The sequence below is a fragment of the Fusarium venenatum genome, assembly GCF_020744135.1.
Source record: "Fusarium venenatum strain MPI-CAGE-CH-0201 chromosome Unknown EDB82scaffold_2, whole genome shotgun sequence".
In the NCBI taxonomy this organism is placed as follows: domain Eukaryota; kingdom Fungi; phylum Ascomycota; class Sordariomycetes; order Hypocreales; family Nectriaceae; genus Fusarium; species Fusarium venenatum.
Window position 1 is genome coordinate 8,572,328 of NW_027072130.1, and position 13,698 is coordinate 8,586,025.

A 13,698-nucleotide genomic window follows, 5' to 3' on the forward strand; every position below is an offset into this window, starting at 1 on the left:
TACCCTTGACCTTGAGTCCATCATGTTGTGCTCCATGTACCTGGCGTCGCACTCCCCTCAAAATTTTCCTTTCTATGAGCGACAAAGACTCATCAGAACTAAGGTAGGGCTGTGCGATATGTGACCTTTAATTGTATCATTTGCGCATCACAATGTCTTCCTACAAGTTGAGGCACTCGATTGATAAGCCACCATTACCTCATCGTTAATTGGCCACAGCTACCATCAGCGCCACTCTGAATTCCGGGGATCGGCATCGGAACATCCTTGACATCACTCGCTAATCCCGTCCAAAACTTCCGCCATCTTAAACAAACCAACTGCGAATCTCCTCTCCCACCACAATCTCCTCCATCACAGCCTTTACAATGTTTGCGCGAACAGTAGCCTCGGTGCGCAAACTCCATTCTATCGCTGTCACTCTCAACCCCGACTAACTCCTCTTCTCCAGTCCCTCCGACAAGCCGCCCGGCCCATGGCCGTCCGCTCAACAGCCTCTGCCTTCCGCACCCCCATCGCTCCCCTAACACCCTTCCAAACCCGTCTCCTCTCCGACCAAACCCGATCCGCCATCGACAAAGCCGTATCATCCGCCCCCGTCGTGCTCTTCATGAAGGGAACACCCGAAACCCCCCAGTGCGGCTTTTCGCGCGCCGCCATCCAAATTCTCGGTCTTCAGGGTGTCAACCCCGACAAGTTCGCTGCCTTTAACGTCCTCGAGGATCCTGAGCTGCGCGAGGGTATCAAGGAGTACTCCGACTGGCCTACGATTCCCCAGCTTTACGTTGAGAAGGATTTCATCGGTGGTACGGATATTCTTGTGTCTATGCACCAGAATGGTGACTTGGCCAAGCTTTTCGATGAGAAGAAGGTTATTCTTGAGGGAGAGCCTGAGCAGAAGGAATAGATGATAAATAATTGGGGAGTGTATGAATATTCATGATGTAATATGGGATGGATACCACTGTATGGTAGAACGGATTGTACAGAAAAAGAAGCAATAGAAAGGTGCGATTACCGGTCGCCATCATATTCTGACGTCCTTCATGGAGAAATGATTGTGTCCGAATGGTTTGGACATTCTGAATTGCTTGTAGCATCCCTTAGGAGTCAAGCTGAATCTCCGTCGGTCGAAAAACGGTGCTGTCCGGCATGCGAAGAATTGTTGGTGGATGTAAAAACGATATCTTAATCAAAGTCTATATGGTCTATGTCTATAATTCGATTCCTAACTCTTCCAAATACCCACATCTGTCTATACCTTTCCAACAGCTCTGCCTCGATTGCAACAAGCGTCAATGAGAGCACAATGTGTATGTCCTTCAACCATATTCTCGAAAGCAATCTCAATCACAGCATCCATCTTTACACGAGTAAAGTTAAAATGCTCATCCAGAAAGATCTGTCGGAATCTGCGCAGTACACTCTGGAATTTATCTTCATCATTTTTGAAGACCCTATCCTTCCAGGTCCGAACGGGTGTCGCTGGGGATGTACCTGGGGCTTGCAGACAGATGAGGAGCACTTCAGGTTCATGCTGCCAATTGACTTGGCTGAGGAACTTGGCCAACGAGTATGAGAAGATATCACCGTTGGGCTCAAATAGCGCATTGTGGCCGGGAATAACATCGTAGCTGACTACTAGGTCAATCTTGAAGTCTGGCTTGGGAATAGCTATTCTTGGACGTCCCAATGGGATATCGAAAGGTCTTGGTATATCCTCAACTGAGCTTTGACTCGCTGGTTCTTCAGCTCCATTTGCTCTGTCACTAGCAGGATCATGCCTCTGCTGGGAAATGATGTCAGTATTGAATGATGATGGAAGAGGCGCATCAATGGCCCTCCATTGCCTTTGTTGGTTAACACTGGGTGTTGTCTGTGTTCCTCTAGAGATATAACGCGCATGAAGATTAGTGCGTGGTGCATGAGGAACCGGCTGTTGACCGAGACTGATCCTGCTGATGTTACCGTGTTCGTCTCCTAGTCTGTTAACATGTCGCTGTTGTAAGTTGGGTACTGTTGGCTGCTCCTCATCATACTGAACAAATATTAGTGAAGGTATCAATAATGGATGTTAGCCTTACATCTTGAGCCAGTTCATCTGGGCTTTCGTTTGCCCTGGGAAGTGTCTGGTATACTTCTTGTCTTGCCTCTCCCTGTGCAGAAGGAACAGTTGAATGGCTGTCTTGAGAGGAGGGAAGCGGACTCTCCCTCTCGTCGGGGCTCCTATACAAGTAAGCTCCCGTGGCAAATATGCATTCCATAATAAACTTACGAATCGTATAAAGGTGTTATAGGAGATGAAGTAGGACTCTCGCTTTCAGGAGTTCGTAGACGTCGTCGCTGTGGAGGCCTAGCCACAAAGGCCGTATCTTCATCTCGTGGTCGTTTAGAACGCAGTCTCGACCTTGAATCAATTTTGTTCTTCCTAATAAAGTAACATATGACATTGTAATAAATCCTATTACTCATGTTAGTACAATCCGACACCTCAGCAGGAACCTTTACTTATTCTCGTGTCTTTGATACTCCAACGTGCCGTCATTACTACCTTCCGGCCAGTGAAGATATCCATGTCCGGAAAGACAGAGATAAGCATGCGCCATTTCTATCAATCCGTCTTGATGCGCTTTCTTGTCTAATTGTAGGAGCTGGCTACCTGTTATGCCATCTCTTGTTGTGAACCCTTTGCGGAAAGGCTCAAGAGTAGACAGGAACTCATTTACTCCCTTGCGACGATTCTTTCGCTTCAATTGGGACTTTGCATCCTGCAAAGTCCTGATTGAATTAGCATCATCAAAGATAGTAAAATGTCGATAAAGCAAGCAATTGAAGTCACACTGCGCCATGGTTAGTAGACTATCTAGTCTAGAGCATGCGTGAGCGCAGACTAGTGGTAGAACAAGACTATTAGCTCTACATTTACGTAGAAATATATATAATTTTTTCGAGCAGGCTCCAGCCCTTCTTAATAGTTCTTTGGACTTCCATGCAAACCCCTTTGTTGAAGGGAGTTCACATTCAGTGATTGGCCTGTTGGCTCTTTATGTCGAGTCTGCCTTGTAACCCTTGCTCCTACAACAAATCCCCTGCATAAAAGGCACAATCGGTGATAGTCAATTCAGCCGTTTTAACCTCATGAAACAAAAAGCAATAAGCCAAGGAAGCTGTGCCGCTCGAGTGTGCGCTTTTCTCGGAGTCGCCGTTCCAGCACATCAACATCATTGCAAACTTGTACTCAAGCGCCAGCTCTCTCAAGTTCACGTGCCTGATTATGCAACATGCGTTTTATAGGCAGGTTGGTTCAATTAAAGAAAGATTTTATGACTTTTATTGGTCCAATATCCCTTTTTTTTGTAATATATCATGCTATTCGCGCCTTAATCCAACAGCACAACAATATGACTCAATCGGAAGACACTCCAACAATCTTTGTAATGATTTCTCAGGTACAAAAGGGTAGAAACAGAAACAAGAGAATAAAAGAAAGATACAAGTTTATTAAGAATATCTGCGATAACCGGGCAGTGTATTAGTTATATAGGTACGGAGCGAGCCTTGTGGCCTTACTGTCATCACTACTGTTCACACACTGTTCGATTATTGATATTTACTGTTAATCGTGCCATGTCAGTGGCTACGTTAATTAATCATAGGTACGGAGTAGCGGGTCAGGAAATTGCGAACCACCAAGGGACATGGCAAGGCCAATCACAGAATGTTGAGCATTGTTGCATCGCATCGCCTTGCAAGGCATTTTCCCCGAGTATTTGCTTCGGGTACAACGTAATCACGATCTCTCATTCTTTCATCACAAACTATTGCAATTCATCGAACTCTGACTTTCAGAGCTTTTGTTTTGCTTGTATTATTTGCAACACCAACCAGTTATGGATGAAACACCTCTGTCAACCAAGACCGCGACGAGCGACCCTCCAGGCCATGATATATTCTGCACGCCCGAAAACAGCAGCTTCGTCCACCAGACCCCGTATGAGCCCCTCAATACTGCTGAAAGAGATATCCGTCTTCTCAAGGTCTTTCCAGACTCAGGTTTAGGTATCGTTAAATGCGACCTTCTACCAAGTGTAAAGCTCGCAGACGTCGAGAACAAATACCTCGCTCTCTCGTACTGCGCAGGAAGTGCAAAAAATACCAGATACATCAGCGTCAACGGTACCTGCTGCAATGCCTTTGCAAATCTTCACCATGCTTTGATGGAAGCTCGCCATTACTGGGAGGCACACAATGGTCAACAGGAGTTCTTGCTATGGGTTGATCAGATTTGCATCAACCAGTACGATCTGGATGAGAGATCGCACCAGGTCAGCTTCATGAGGGATATTTACGAGAAGGCGAAAGAAACTCTCGTCTGCTTATCCACACCTGAGACAAGCGAGGGAGGAATGAAGCAACTCATCAAGCTGAGGGAGGCCCTAGAGCGAGAAGATTGGGACAACTCCCTTTCCAAATTTAACCTCCTCTTGATAAACAATATAGAGATCAAGGACGAAGTTTACAAGAGCTGGGCCTCCTTTATTGAACTTAGAATGAGTCCATGGTGGAACAGGGCATGGGTATTCCAAGAATTCATGGCTTCCGAACAAACGACCTTTCTCCACGGGAGGTCTTCCATGCCCTACTCATCCTTCATGAGTTTATTCAGAACCTTCAACGGAGGATGGATAGTTCCGGGTCGTGACTCCAACGGCTTACACTACGAGGTTAAGCTTTCAAAGGATGAGCGGGAGAGTACTTTCGGAGCTTGGTCGCTTCTGGTGGCAAAGGCCAACCTGTCAAGGACCACTGATCTCAAGATCCTTCTGACTTTAACACAGGATAGCCAGGCTACGGATCCAAGGGACAAGCTTTACTCTATCCTAGGCCTTGTCCACCCTGGATACGCAATCGTTCCTGACTATTCTACCAATACGGATTTACACACTCTTTTGGAGGAAACGACCAAGAGAATAATCTTATTTGATGACAGCTTAGAGGTATTCTCATACCAAAATCGTCAAAGCCTCTTGAGCTCTAACACAGGAGGACTATTACCCTCTTGGGTGCTCAATTGGACTAACAGTACAAGTCTTCGTCAGATTCATGGTTATGAAGGGCATCTCGAGGATGTATCAATCGCCAAGTTAGACTATGACCCCCATGCAATCATGCAAACATCACCCGAAGCCGATTTCTTGCGAATACTACATCCACAGGACCTCAAGGCACAAATCTCGGTTATTTCACTATGGGTTGTTTTCCTAGACAATGGCTTCGGAAGGATAGGTTCTGGACAGCACCATGAAGGTTCTCGCAAATACGTGATCAAGGTAGGGACTGGTGAACAAGTCAAGAGCGACTGCGAGCTGTGGATTCTCCGTGGCTCACGAGAGCCTTTCCTTCTGAGAAAGTACTATCACGGGTATCGATTGGTTTCCCCTGTCATATGTTCTAATTTGGATCAGAACTTGGAGTGTGTACCTGGAGCTATCAATAACGATGGAGAAATCGACATGAGCAAGTTGAAAGAGACAAGAATCACCATATTTTGAAGCCGCATATATGTAAGTTTGTCCGATACTGTAACATACATGATTTAGCATCAAAAAATTGAATTGAAGCTGCTAGTTTACTGAGGATACGCTGCGCCGTCTGCTCTTGGATCACTACCCGCCGACCAAACCGGCGTTCCATCAGGATCAACAGTATACCTAATAATCTGACCCCTTCCAAACATAGCCCTCTTCCAGTCCTTAAGAACAACAACATTATGTCCCAAGGCCTTCAACTCCTCAACAGTCTTATCCGAGATACCCTCCTCCACATGCACAGTCCAGTCCAACACGTTACCCTCATCAGGCATACCAGCACCAATGCAAATACGAGGAGCATCGAGCGCTTGTTGAGGGTTCAAACCAAAGATGGCTTGGTTTAAAAGAACTTGTACAGTTCCTTGAGGCTGGTTGTATCCACCCATGACACCGAAGGCAGAGTGTAGAGACCCATCGCTGAGATTCGTGGCCATGCCGGGGATAATTGTGTGGTAAGGTCTCTTGCGTGGCTCAAGTTTATTAGGATGTTTCTCATCCAAGGAGAAGTTTGCGCCACGGTTTTGAAGGGTGAAACCACAGCCCTTGGGAATAATGGCTGTGCCGAAACCAGCGTAGTTGGAGTTGATGAACGAAGCAGCGTTGCCAGCAGCGTCGCAGACAGTAAAATAAACTGTATCACTACTTCTCAGAGCTGGTGATACAAAGTCGGGATTTCCAGGCTGTACTCCATCGTGGGCCTTTGTCGCGTCAAAGATCTTGGCCCGTTCGGCGAGGTACTCAGGTGAGATCAAGCCAGCGGTCGGCACTTTGGTGGTATCAGGATCAGTGACGTACCAACTCGCGTCCGTGAATCCTAGACGCAAAGCTTCAATGATGGCATGTAGATAAACCGTGGAGTTGTGGTCTTCAGGTCCAAACGTAGGAATCTTTCCCTGCTTCTCAAGCTGCTCAATAATACCAAGAGCCATCAGCGCGACAATACCCTGACCGTTGGGGGGATGCTCCCAAAGCTCAACACCCCCATTGGGATCTTTGCTCGCGAGACCCTGACCACGGAACTTGACAGAAATGGGATCCGTGTTTTGTGTGCCTGTCTCAAGATGGTGCTTCAAGTCGTTGAGCTCGAGGTATCCACCCAGGTCTTGCACAACCTTGACAATCTCCTCTGCGATACGACCAGTATAAAAACCCTTCTTACCCTCCGTCGCCAAAGCACGGAATGTCTTTGCAAGAGTTGGGTTCTTAAAGACTTCACCTGGACGAGGAGCTCTAACGCCGTCATGTGCGGATGGATCTTGCTTGAGCATTTCTGCAAAGTTGGGAGAGGCATTACGAAGAAGCTTCTCTTGAGCTTGCCACTGTATGGAAGTCAGTATTTGCGCATCCAAACATAAAATGGCGAGAAACACGTACCGAATGTGAAGCAATCTCAGAAACAGGATGTCCATTCTCAGCCAACTTAATAGCAGGCTCAAGAATCTGGCTCAAACTAAGCTTTCCACTACCGAACCTCTCAACGGTGTCAACCCAACCGGCTGCAGCTCCGGGAACCGTTGCAGCGTGGACGCCATGGGTTGGAATTTCGCCAATCTTATCGTCGGGAATGTTGAGAGCTTTGCGGATGGTCTCGAGGGTCTGTTTCGCGCCCGAACGACCGGACCCATTGAGACTCTTGACTTGCTTTGTTGCGGCGTCAAAGTATAGGAGGAACATGTCACCTCCGATACCAGTTGATACAGGTTCGGTGACATTGAGACCAGCGGCTGTAGTGGTGAGTATTTGTGAGTGTAATAAATATGTCGAGGTACATACCAACTGCGACAGCCGCATCCTGCGCCATGTTAGTATCTCGTCATGGTCTTGGAGTGGAAAGACTTACAGCAGCGTTTCCACCTGCTCTGAGGATCTCAAGACCGCATTTCGCTGCATGAGGTTGAGGTGCCGCTACGATTCCTTCAGTGCTGTGAACAACACTTCTTCGTGAAGGGAAGCCATTGAAGCCAGCCGATGGCGGCTCATAAATGGATGATGTAGGAAGTGGCATCTCTCTCTATTTTGACTATAGAGTACCACTGAAGAGATACAAATTGATTGTGTAAATGGCTCTCAAGACTGGGAGATCTGGGAAAGTCTGTGATATAATTACCTAATCGTCCTGTAACCTCGGGTCAAGTCCGAATATTGTCTCTTGTACGTGGGGGAGGGGACGTTGAATGGCGGGGTAATTGCAAATGTCGTGATAATGGGTTCCATCCTCGTCCAAGTCGCCGATCCTCGGACCCATTGTCCGAATGAGTATTTAGAGGGCGGTTCTTTGTCAGGATACATCATTGATAGATCTCGTTTCCGGGAATAATTATAGGACGGGTAGGTATTTCCTGAGTGTACGACGGAGCGTATCTAGGCTTGAATCCCTCTGCCAAGTCAATTGAACCATGAATGAGACTAACAGCGGGCAGACATCAATCAACAATACAGGAATAACCATGGAATCAATTTAAAGAAATAAAGAAAATACGATGTTGCTTTCGATAAACTGAGTTGGCACCTCACATCTCCTACTCCATCACAGTTTGCACAGTAATTGTCACTTTGCAATCTTCATCCCCAACCGCTGAAGATAAGAGTAAATTGATCCTTTGGGTACTTGTCCAATTTTGCTCATCCATCGCGCCGCAAAGCTCCCTATACCCAAAGTCAGCCTGTACTCTATGTCTCGAATGATTCAATGACTTACCAACTCGAGGCCCAATTGGATCAAAGCCCAACGCTCTCAACACCCAAATGAGATCAAACTCAGCCAGTACAGTAATAGTAATGATCGTCCCCGCTGCGATAAGAGCAGCATAGACAGGATGCTCTTTCGCAAACTGCCAAGCTATCTCTGTAGCTCTTTTAACAGCTTCAGCCATGGGCTTTGCTAGCTTTGCGCCGTCTTGGATGAGTTTCTCTAACTTGTGCTCGATTCCTTCGGCGAGGCTTTCTGTCCAGCCATTGGTGGAGATGACTTGCTTCAGACGATGATGAAGTTCTTCTTTGGAACCTTCATGTGTGCTGAGGATATCGACGAATTGATCGGCTGCATTGTCGGAGTAGGGAACTGGCTGAGAGGTGATGAGGGTCTTTTCGTTGCTCTTTATTTCGCGAATGGAAGGAGATGATTAAGATGAATGACTTTTGCCTGTGAGGCAGGCCAAAATTGAGGTGATTGAATTCATGATCACTCCTTTATTTCTCTTTATTAAAACTGTGAGGGTGTTTAAAAAGCTGGATGAGAGGTAACTATTCAAGAGTCAGGCTGCGAGACAATCGACTTTTATGATGGATGATGACTGGAAGGCCTCCTGCATATTACCAGGACCATTCATAGCAACAATTCATGACGGTGAACCAGATTTAGCGCATAAGCGCTGGTATCTCGTTGTTGGCCATCTTCTTCAAGTACGCCTCACTGTTGGCCCGTCTTGAGGCCATGAATGAACCAACGATGCACCCTTCAGGTCATTGCACCGGTCGCATGGCATACAGCAATGGCGAAATGCATTCATTAGTCTGGATGTTCCTTTTATCTCTCTGGGTTTTCCTTCACAGCTTGAAAGTACGAATATTGGTAGTGGAGAGCGAATGGCGCATTCACAACAACCAACTCATCTGTTCAAAAGGTACCACCAACCAACACATTCTACTCGCATTAAAAGAGTACAAGGACTTGGGTGATTTCGTATTTTACGGTGTCTCAACATCCCATCCAATCCAATTAGTTACAATTGAACGGCCACGTGCCAAGCTTTTGTCTCATCCCGTATACTTGAGTCATTGGCCTTCAACACCACAGCACGGATTGAAGCATCTCGACAATTACCCCAGACTCAGACTCATGACTAGAACGAATAACCTGCAGTTCACTTACAAATCATTACCCATTCCCAATGGTTGTCCGACAATATTTCGGCCCTCCCACAGTGATCCAACCCCTACATTCCAGTCCAAAAGGCCCGACCAGATCAAGACCACAAACTATTCCCCGCCCATCGCGGTCAATCGGGGCCCTTTCAACCTTAATGATTACAAAATACATCACCATATTCGCAACAAGTTAAGATGGTCACTCACAAACCTGGCTCGACCCTGAACCGCGAAAGTGAAAATGTCAGGACCCAGGGACTAGCCAACGCCACATACATAACCCGGTATGGAAGCTCTACCAAAGTAGGAAATAATCCTGTCTGGGCGGAATTTAAGTATCTGGCAAGCTTCAGGCTAGTCCTTTGCGGCAGCACTCATGCAGGGTCCCGACTTTTGATCAGCGTTCCTGCATCCATGATTAACTTTACGCGGAAACAAACAACATCATGACGAGTAATTCCCACGATGGAACAGAGTTTGCGGGAGGCTTTTTTGTATAAGATGGCATACCTGCTCGCCTCATTGTTGAGATTCTAGATAAGCAACACACTCATTCTTCGTTTCATTACTCTAAACTCCAAATTCACACTCCCTACAACTCATTTACATCTACAAAAACCTCAAAAATGAAGGCTGGTTTCGCACTCGCAGTTGCCATCCTCGGCGCTGAGGTCTATGCTTTCCCCCAGTTTATTCCTCCCAAGTCCAACTACGCTCTTCGTCCAGGCACCACCAACAACCACCAGGACAGCAACACCAACAGCAAATTCGCTCCCGCGCCCAACAAGCACGCTGCTGGTTCAGCCATCAAGTTCTCCGGCAACCAGTCAGGCAACAAGAACAAGGATACCGTGCCCGGCTTTGTCGCTGTCAAGGGTGGTACATCCAGCAAGCGTGCTGTTGATGCCGATGATGATGACGATACCTACGATGTCCCCAAGGGATCTCAGGATGACGATAGCGGTGATGATGGAGTGATGTTCACTACCTTCGCTGCTCCTCACGCCAAGATCGGTACCATCAAGAAGGAGGAGAGCTCTGGCGATGATGATGATGCTGCTGATGAAGAACCTGCTGCTTCTGATGCTGCTACTACCAAGGACCGCAATTTCAAGGCCCCCAGCACAAAGAAGCAAAACGGCAAGAAGCAGAAGCACACTGGAGATGATGATTCAGCCACCAAAACTGATGACCACCCCAAGGCTACTTCTTCTCCTAGCAAGAGCAAGTCAGATGACAAGAAGGCGACCAAGCAGGCAGAGAAGGATTCCAAGCAAGCCGCAAAGGATGCTAAGAAGGCTGACAAGAAGAAGCACTCTGGTGATGATGACTCTGCTTCCAAGACCGAGGACAAGCCCAAGCCCACTGCTTCTCCTGCTGCTAGCAAGAAGAAGACCAGCAAGTCCTCCTCCGCCAAGAAGACTGAGAAAGACTCTGGCAAGAAGAAGCACTCTGGGAGTGATGATTCTACCAGCAAGACTGCAAAAGATGATCACAAGTCAACTTCTAAGAGCACCAGCAAGAACCAGGCCAAGACTGAGGCTCACAAGAAGCACGTTTCCAAGCACTCTTAGATCTTATCTCTTAGCATCTGACAGAACACTCTCATTATTTCCTATCTCAATTAATTGCATCTAGACTGTCTTTAGCTTCACTTTCTTTGAATCATGGTGGTGGAAGGTTAGTCGGTTTTAAGACAGCCAATAATCGGCTCACTGTAGCTAGAAAATTTACTTATGTTCAAGAATGTAGCCACAATTACTTTCATCTCTCGAACAGTATTGCGATTGAAGACGCAAGTGGTATAGTGGTGAACGTCTCTCTTACACGAATTTGTGGCGCTTTTGACAGCGCTGCTTCTGGATTGGTGCTCGTTTTAGCGTTGAGTAAATCGATATTTCCCCTGTAGCCTTTACATGAGGCCCTGATCTGCGATTAGCTAGGGCTCTGGCTAGTGAATGAAGAAGGGTCCCTACCACATCCCCGTAACAGACCACACACCTCATCCAATGTGACGCGACGTTGATGGGATTGATGAAATAATAACCAAGAACAGATCTTTTCATTTCTGATGAGGTGCGCTTCCAAAGTGTTCTGCAGAGTGAACTAAAGCCCCCTACATGGCGGTGCAGTCGCAATAACCTCCAGCCGTCACACCCCGTTACACAACCACATTACAGGTACCAATATTTCTTCCAGATAAATCGTTGCCAAAAAGAAATCGGTATGCTCAACCACACAAGCGCAGTTAATACTCCCATTCTGGAGCAAACAGAGGTTTGAGTCACTTTGCAACAAGAAGTTGTGTTAATGACCATGACAACCCCATCCACAACAGCACACAAGGTGCTGCTCTGGATAGGCACAGACAAAATACACCCAGAGCAAGGCAAACTATGCTGGAGGAAAGTCTCAAGGTATTCACGCCCTCGTAATTATGAACAAGGATCTCAATACACAATCCTAGAATAATGCATAGACAAAATGCAAATAGCAGCTGGAGAAGCGTCAGTAAATTTCTTCAGTGTTCTATAGAGAACCTGCACTCAAACTCCAGCAATAGAATCTCTTTTATTTTTGTGAGTTTGAGTATACCACAGGTATACCAGGCTCGGATATACGGTGAATCGGTGAAAGTTGATCGGATTGTCTAGCGGCTTGATTGATGGCTCAATGTTGAACGGCCCCGAGGATAGTTCACATGCCGTACATCGTGACTGTCTTGTATTGGCGACCTGCGATGGCTCTTGCTCTGTTTAGTGAATTTCTCAGTTGTTTGTTTCGTTTCCGGTTCATGATTGACTGTTGAAGGTCCCTGCAATGTTGGTGTCTCGTCGACCTTTTGTTCTCCAGCACTCGGGTTATGCATGCATAAAATACCGATTTAGTCGCCGCAACTCGAGTACCAGTGAATTTGATCGAGGTCTCTTGGGTCTCTCGTACATTGAGTCACAGTCTTTGTTAGCTCTGCAGCCCTGAGTCCCTGTTACCATCCTATTTCCCATGTTGCGGTGTTTCTCTGGGCGCGTGGTGTGATATCAGTATGTAGCTCGAGGTTGGTCGATTCTGTAGGTCTTTTGATGTCATCTATCAGCTTATTTGCGTTTCTCATTCGGCGGATAAATGTTTTGGCGTCGAAAGTGAGGCTTCTTCATCGTTAGTTTGGCCTCATAGGGCACCAAACATAGTGTACATCTCCGATGCCACACAGACCTTTTCTCTCTAAAGAAACAACCATGCTACAAGCCGTTAGTTATGCCTTGAAAGGCTGCAAGCTTCTTCACATACTGACTCAAAGAATATTAATATCTTGGTGGCGATTTAATTACCTATAGTCTTGGAGTTCCGGTATCTAGATCGGAAGTTCCGCAACCAAAATAACTACAAGGAGCGCTAATACGGTAGATCAGCAACGGGGGTTTCAATTGCGAGAAGCTATTGGCTGTGGCTTCTAGCTACCCTTGTCTCCCGTTAGTAGACCATTGCTTTTTTTTAACTACATTCCGAGCCCTGCAGAAATAAGGTTTGTATGAAAGCCACATATCTTTGTCGTCGCTTTGATTCAGAAGCTTGGAGGTATCTGCAAGTGTTGGGCCTAAACGTTTTATCATCCTTTCTAAACAAAAACAAGATAAACGTCTCCGTCACTGTCAATCAGGCTGCGTAATAGGATTGTTCCAGTAACGCTTTCTCCAGCATAAGGCACCCCTTGGTTACTACATTACTCGATGTCTTGGCCCGTATTGTGATGCACATGAACCGCGCTTCAACACATGCTTGCCCCTGAACCTGGAGTTAGGAGTACATACGGAGCGGGCCCGATCCGAAAAGCAATGCAACTTGCAATAGATCCAGAGCAGGGAAGAAGGACAGGGTCAGCACGGCAGAGGCTTGAGGGGCTTTTTCTCCCAGGGCAATAACTAATGGCCATGGCTTGTATATTGCGTCATCCACGAATCGGAGCAAAAGCCATGCGTTGAGTTGCATGGCTATCTTGTATGTCTCACATCCTTAGAGGATGCGTTGAAGATCAGATAATATATAGAATTAGAGTTCCTTATCATTGACTAACAAGCCAGCTAGACTAGACCAAGCCTGTCAGTTCTCAAGACATTTGACGCACGGTTCTTCGTGCCGTCCTCCCCATAAGGCAACCAAGGTGAGAATCATCCGCCATGACTGATTCATTCCAAGTCAAGATACTACATAAATTACAATTCTAGCAATAGATCACTGTTCA

The 13,698-nt window shown here is 46.6% G+C and overlaps 6 protein-coding genes across 6 annotated transcripts; 3 read left to right on the forward strand and 3 right to left on the reverse strand.

Annotated features, from left to right (window-relative positions):
- The first annotated feature begins 1 nt into the window (after position 1).
- Positions 2 to 1,081, forward strand: EDB82DRAFT_198102 (thioredoxin-like protein). The gene is made up of 2 exons (XM_025736368.2): positions 2 to 392; positions 452 to 1,081. The coding sequence occupies exons 1-2, from the start codon at positions 369 to 371 to the stop codon at positions 905 to 907; spliced, it is 480 nt and encodes a 159-aa protein (XP_025586982.1). The 5' UTR covers positions 2 to 368; the 3' UTR covers positions 908 to 1,081.
- Positions 1,082 to 2,866, reverse strand: EDB82DRAFT_556877 (uncharacterized protein). Its single transcript, XM_025736369.2, has 4 exons — positions 2,509 to 2,866; positions 2,276 to 2,461; positions 2,085 to 2,226; positions 1,082 to 2,038 (listed from the first exon to the last, which is right to left on the reverse strand). Exons 1-4 carry the CDS (start codon positions 2,847 to 2,849, stop codon positions 1,256 to 1,258), a joined length of 1,452 nt encoding a protein of 483 aa, XP_025586983.1. The 5' UTR covers positions 2,850 to 2,866; the 3' UTR covers positions 1,082 to 1,255.
- An 884-nt stretch (positions 2,867 to 3,750) lies between these two features.
- Positions 3,751 to 5,817, forward strand: EDB82DRAFT_198215 (heterokaryon incompatibility protein-domain-containing protein). Its single transcript, XM_025736370.2, has one exon. The coding sequence runs from the start codon at positions 3,891 to 3,893 to the stop codon at positions 5,550 to 5,552; it is 1,662 nt and encodes a 553-aa protein (XP_025586984.1). The 5' UTR covers positions 3,751 to 3,890; the 3' UTR covers positions 5,553 to 5,817.
- Positions 5,539 to 7,751, reverse strand: EDB82DRAFT_502150 (nucleophile aminohydrolase). Its single transcript, XM_025736371.2, has 4 exons — positions 7,432 to 7,751; positions 7,365 to 7,383; positions 6,966 to 7,315; positions 5,539 to 6,910 (listed from the first exon to the last, which is right to left on the reverse strand). The coding sequence occupies exons 1-4, from the start codon at positions 7,594 to 7,596 to the stop codon at positions 5,630 to 5,632; spliced, it is 1,815 nt and encodes a 604-aa protein (XP_025586985.1). The 5' UTR covers positions 7,597 to 7,751; the 3' UTR covers positions 5,539 to 5,629.
- Positions 7,752 to 8,139: 388 nt separating this feature from the next.
- On the reverse strand, positions 8,140 to 9,469 carry EDB82DRAFT_525678 (uncharacterized protein; the record flags this gene model as incomplete). The annotated part of the gene is made up of 3 exons (XM_065609142.1): positions 8,140 to 8,237; positions 8,290 to 8,652; positions 9,463 to 9,469. The coding sequence occupies 3 exons, from the start codon at positions 9,467 to 9,469 to the stop codon at positions 8,140 to 8,142; spliced, it is 468 nt and encodes a 155-aa protein (XP_065465084.1).
- A 415-nt stretch (positions 9,470 to 9,884) lies between these two features.
- EDB82DRAFT_198248 (uncharacterized protein) lies at positions 9,885 to 11,205 on the forward strand. The gene has a single exon (XM_025736373.2). It carries the CDS (start codon positions 10,085 to 10,087, stop codon positions 11,030 to 11,032), a length of 948 nt encoding a protein of 315 aa, XP_025586987.1. The 5' UTR covers positions 9,885 to 10,084; the 3' UTR covers positions 11,033 to 11,205.
- The last annotated feature ends 2,493 nt before the right edge of the window (positions 11,206 to 13,698 follow it).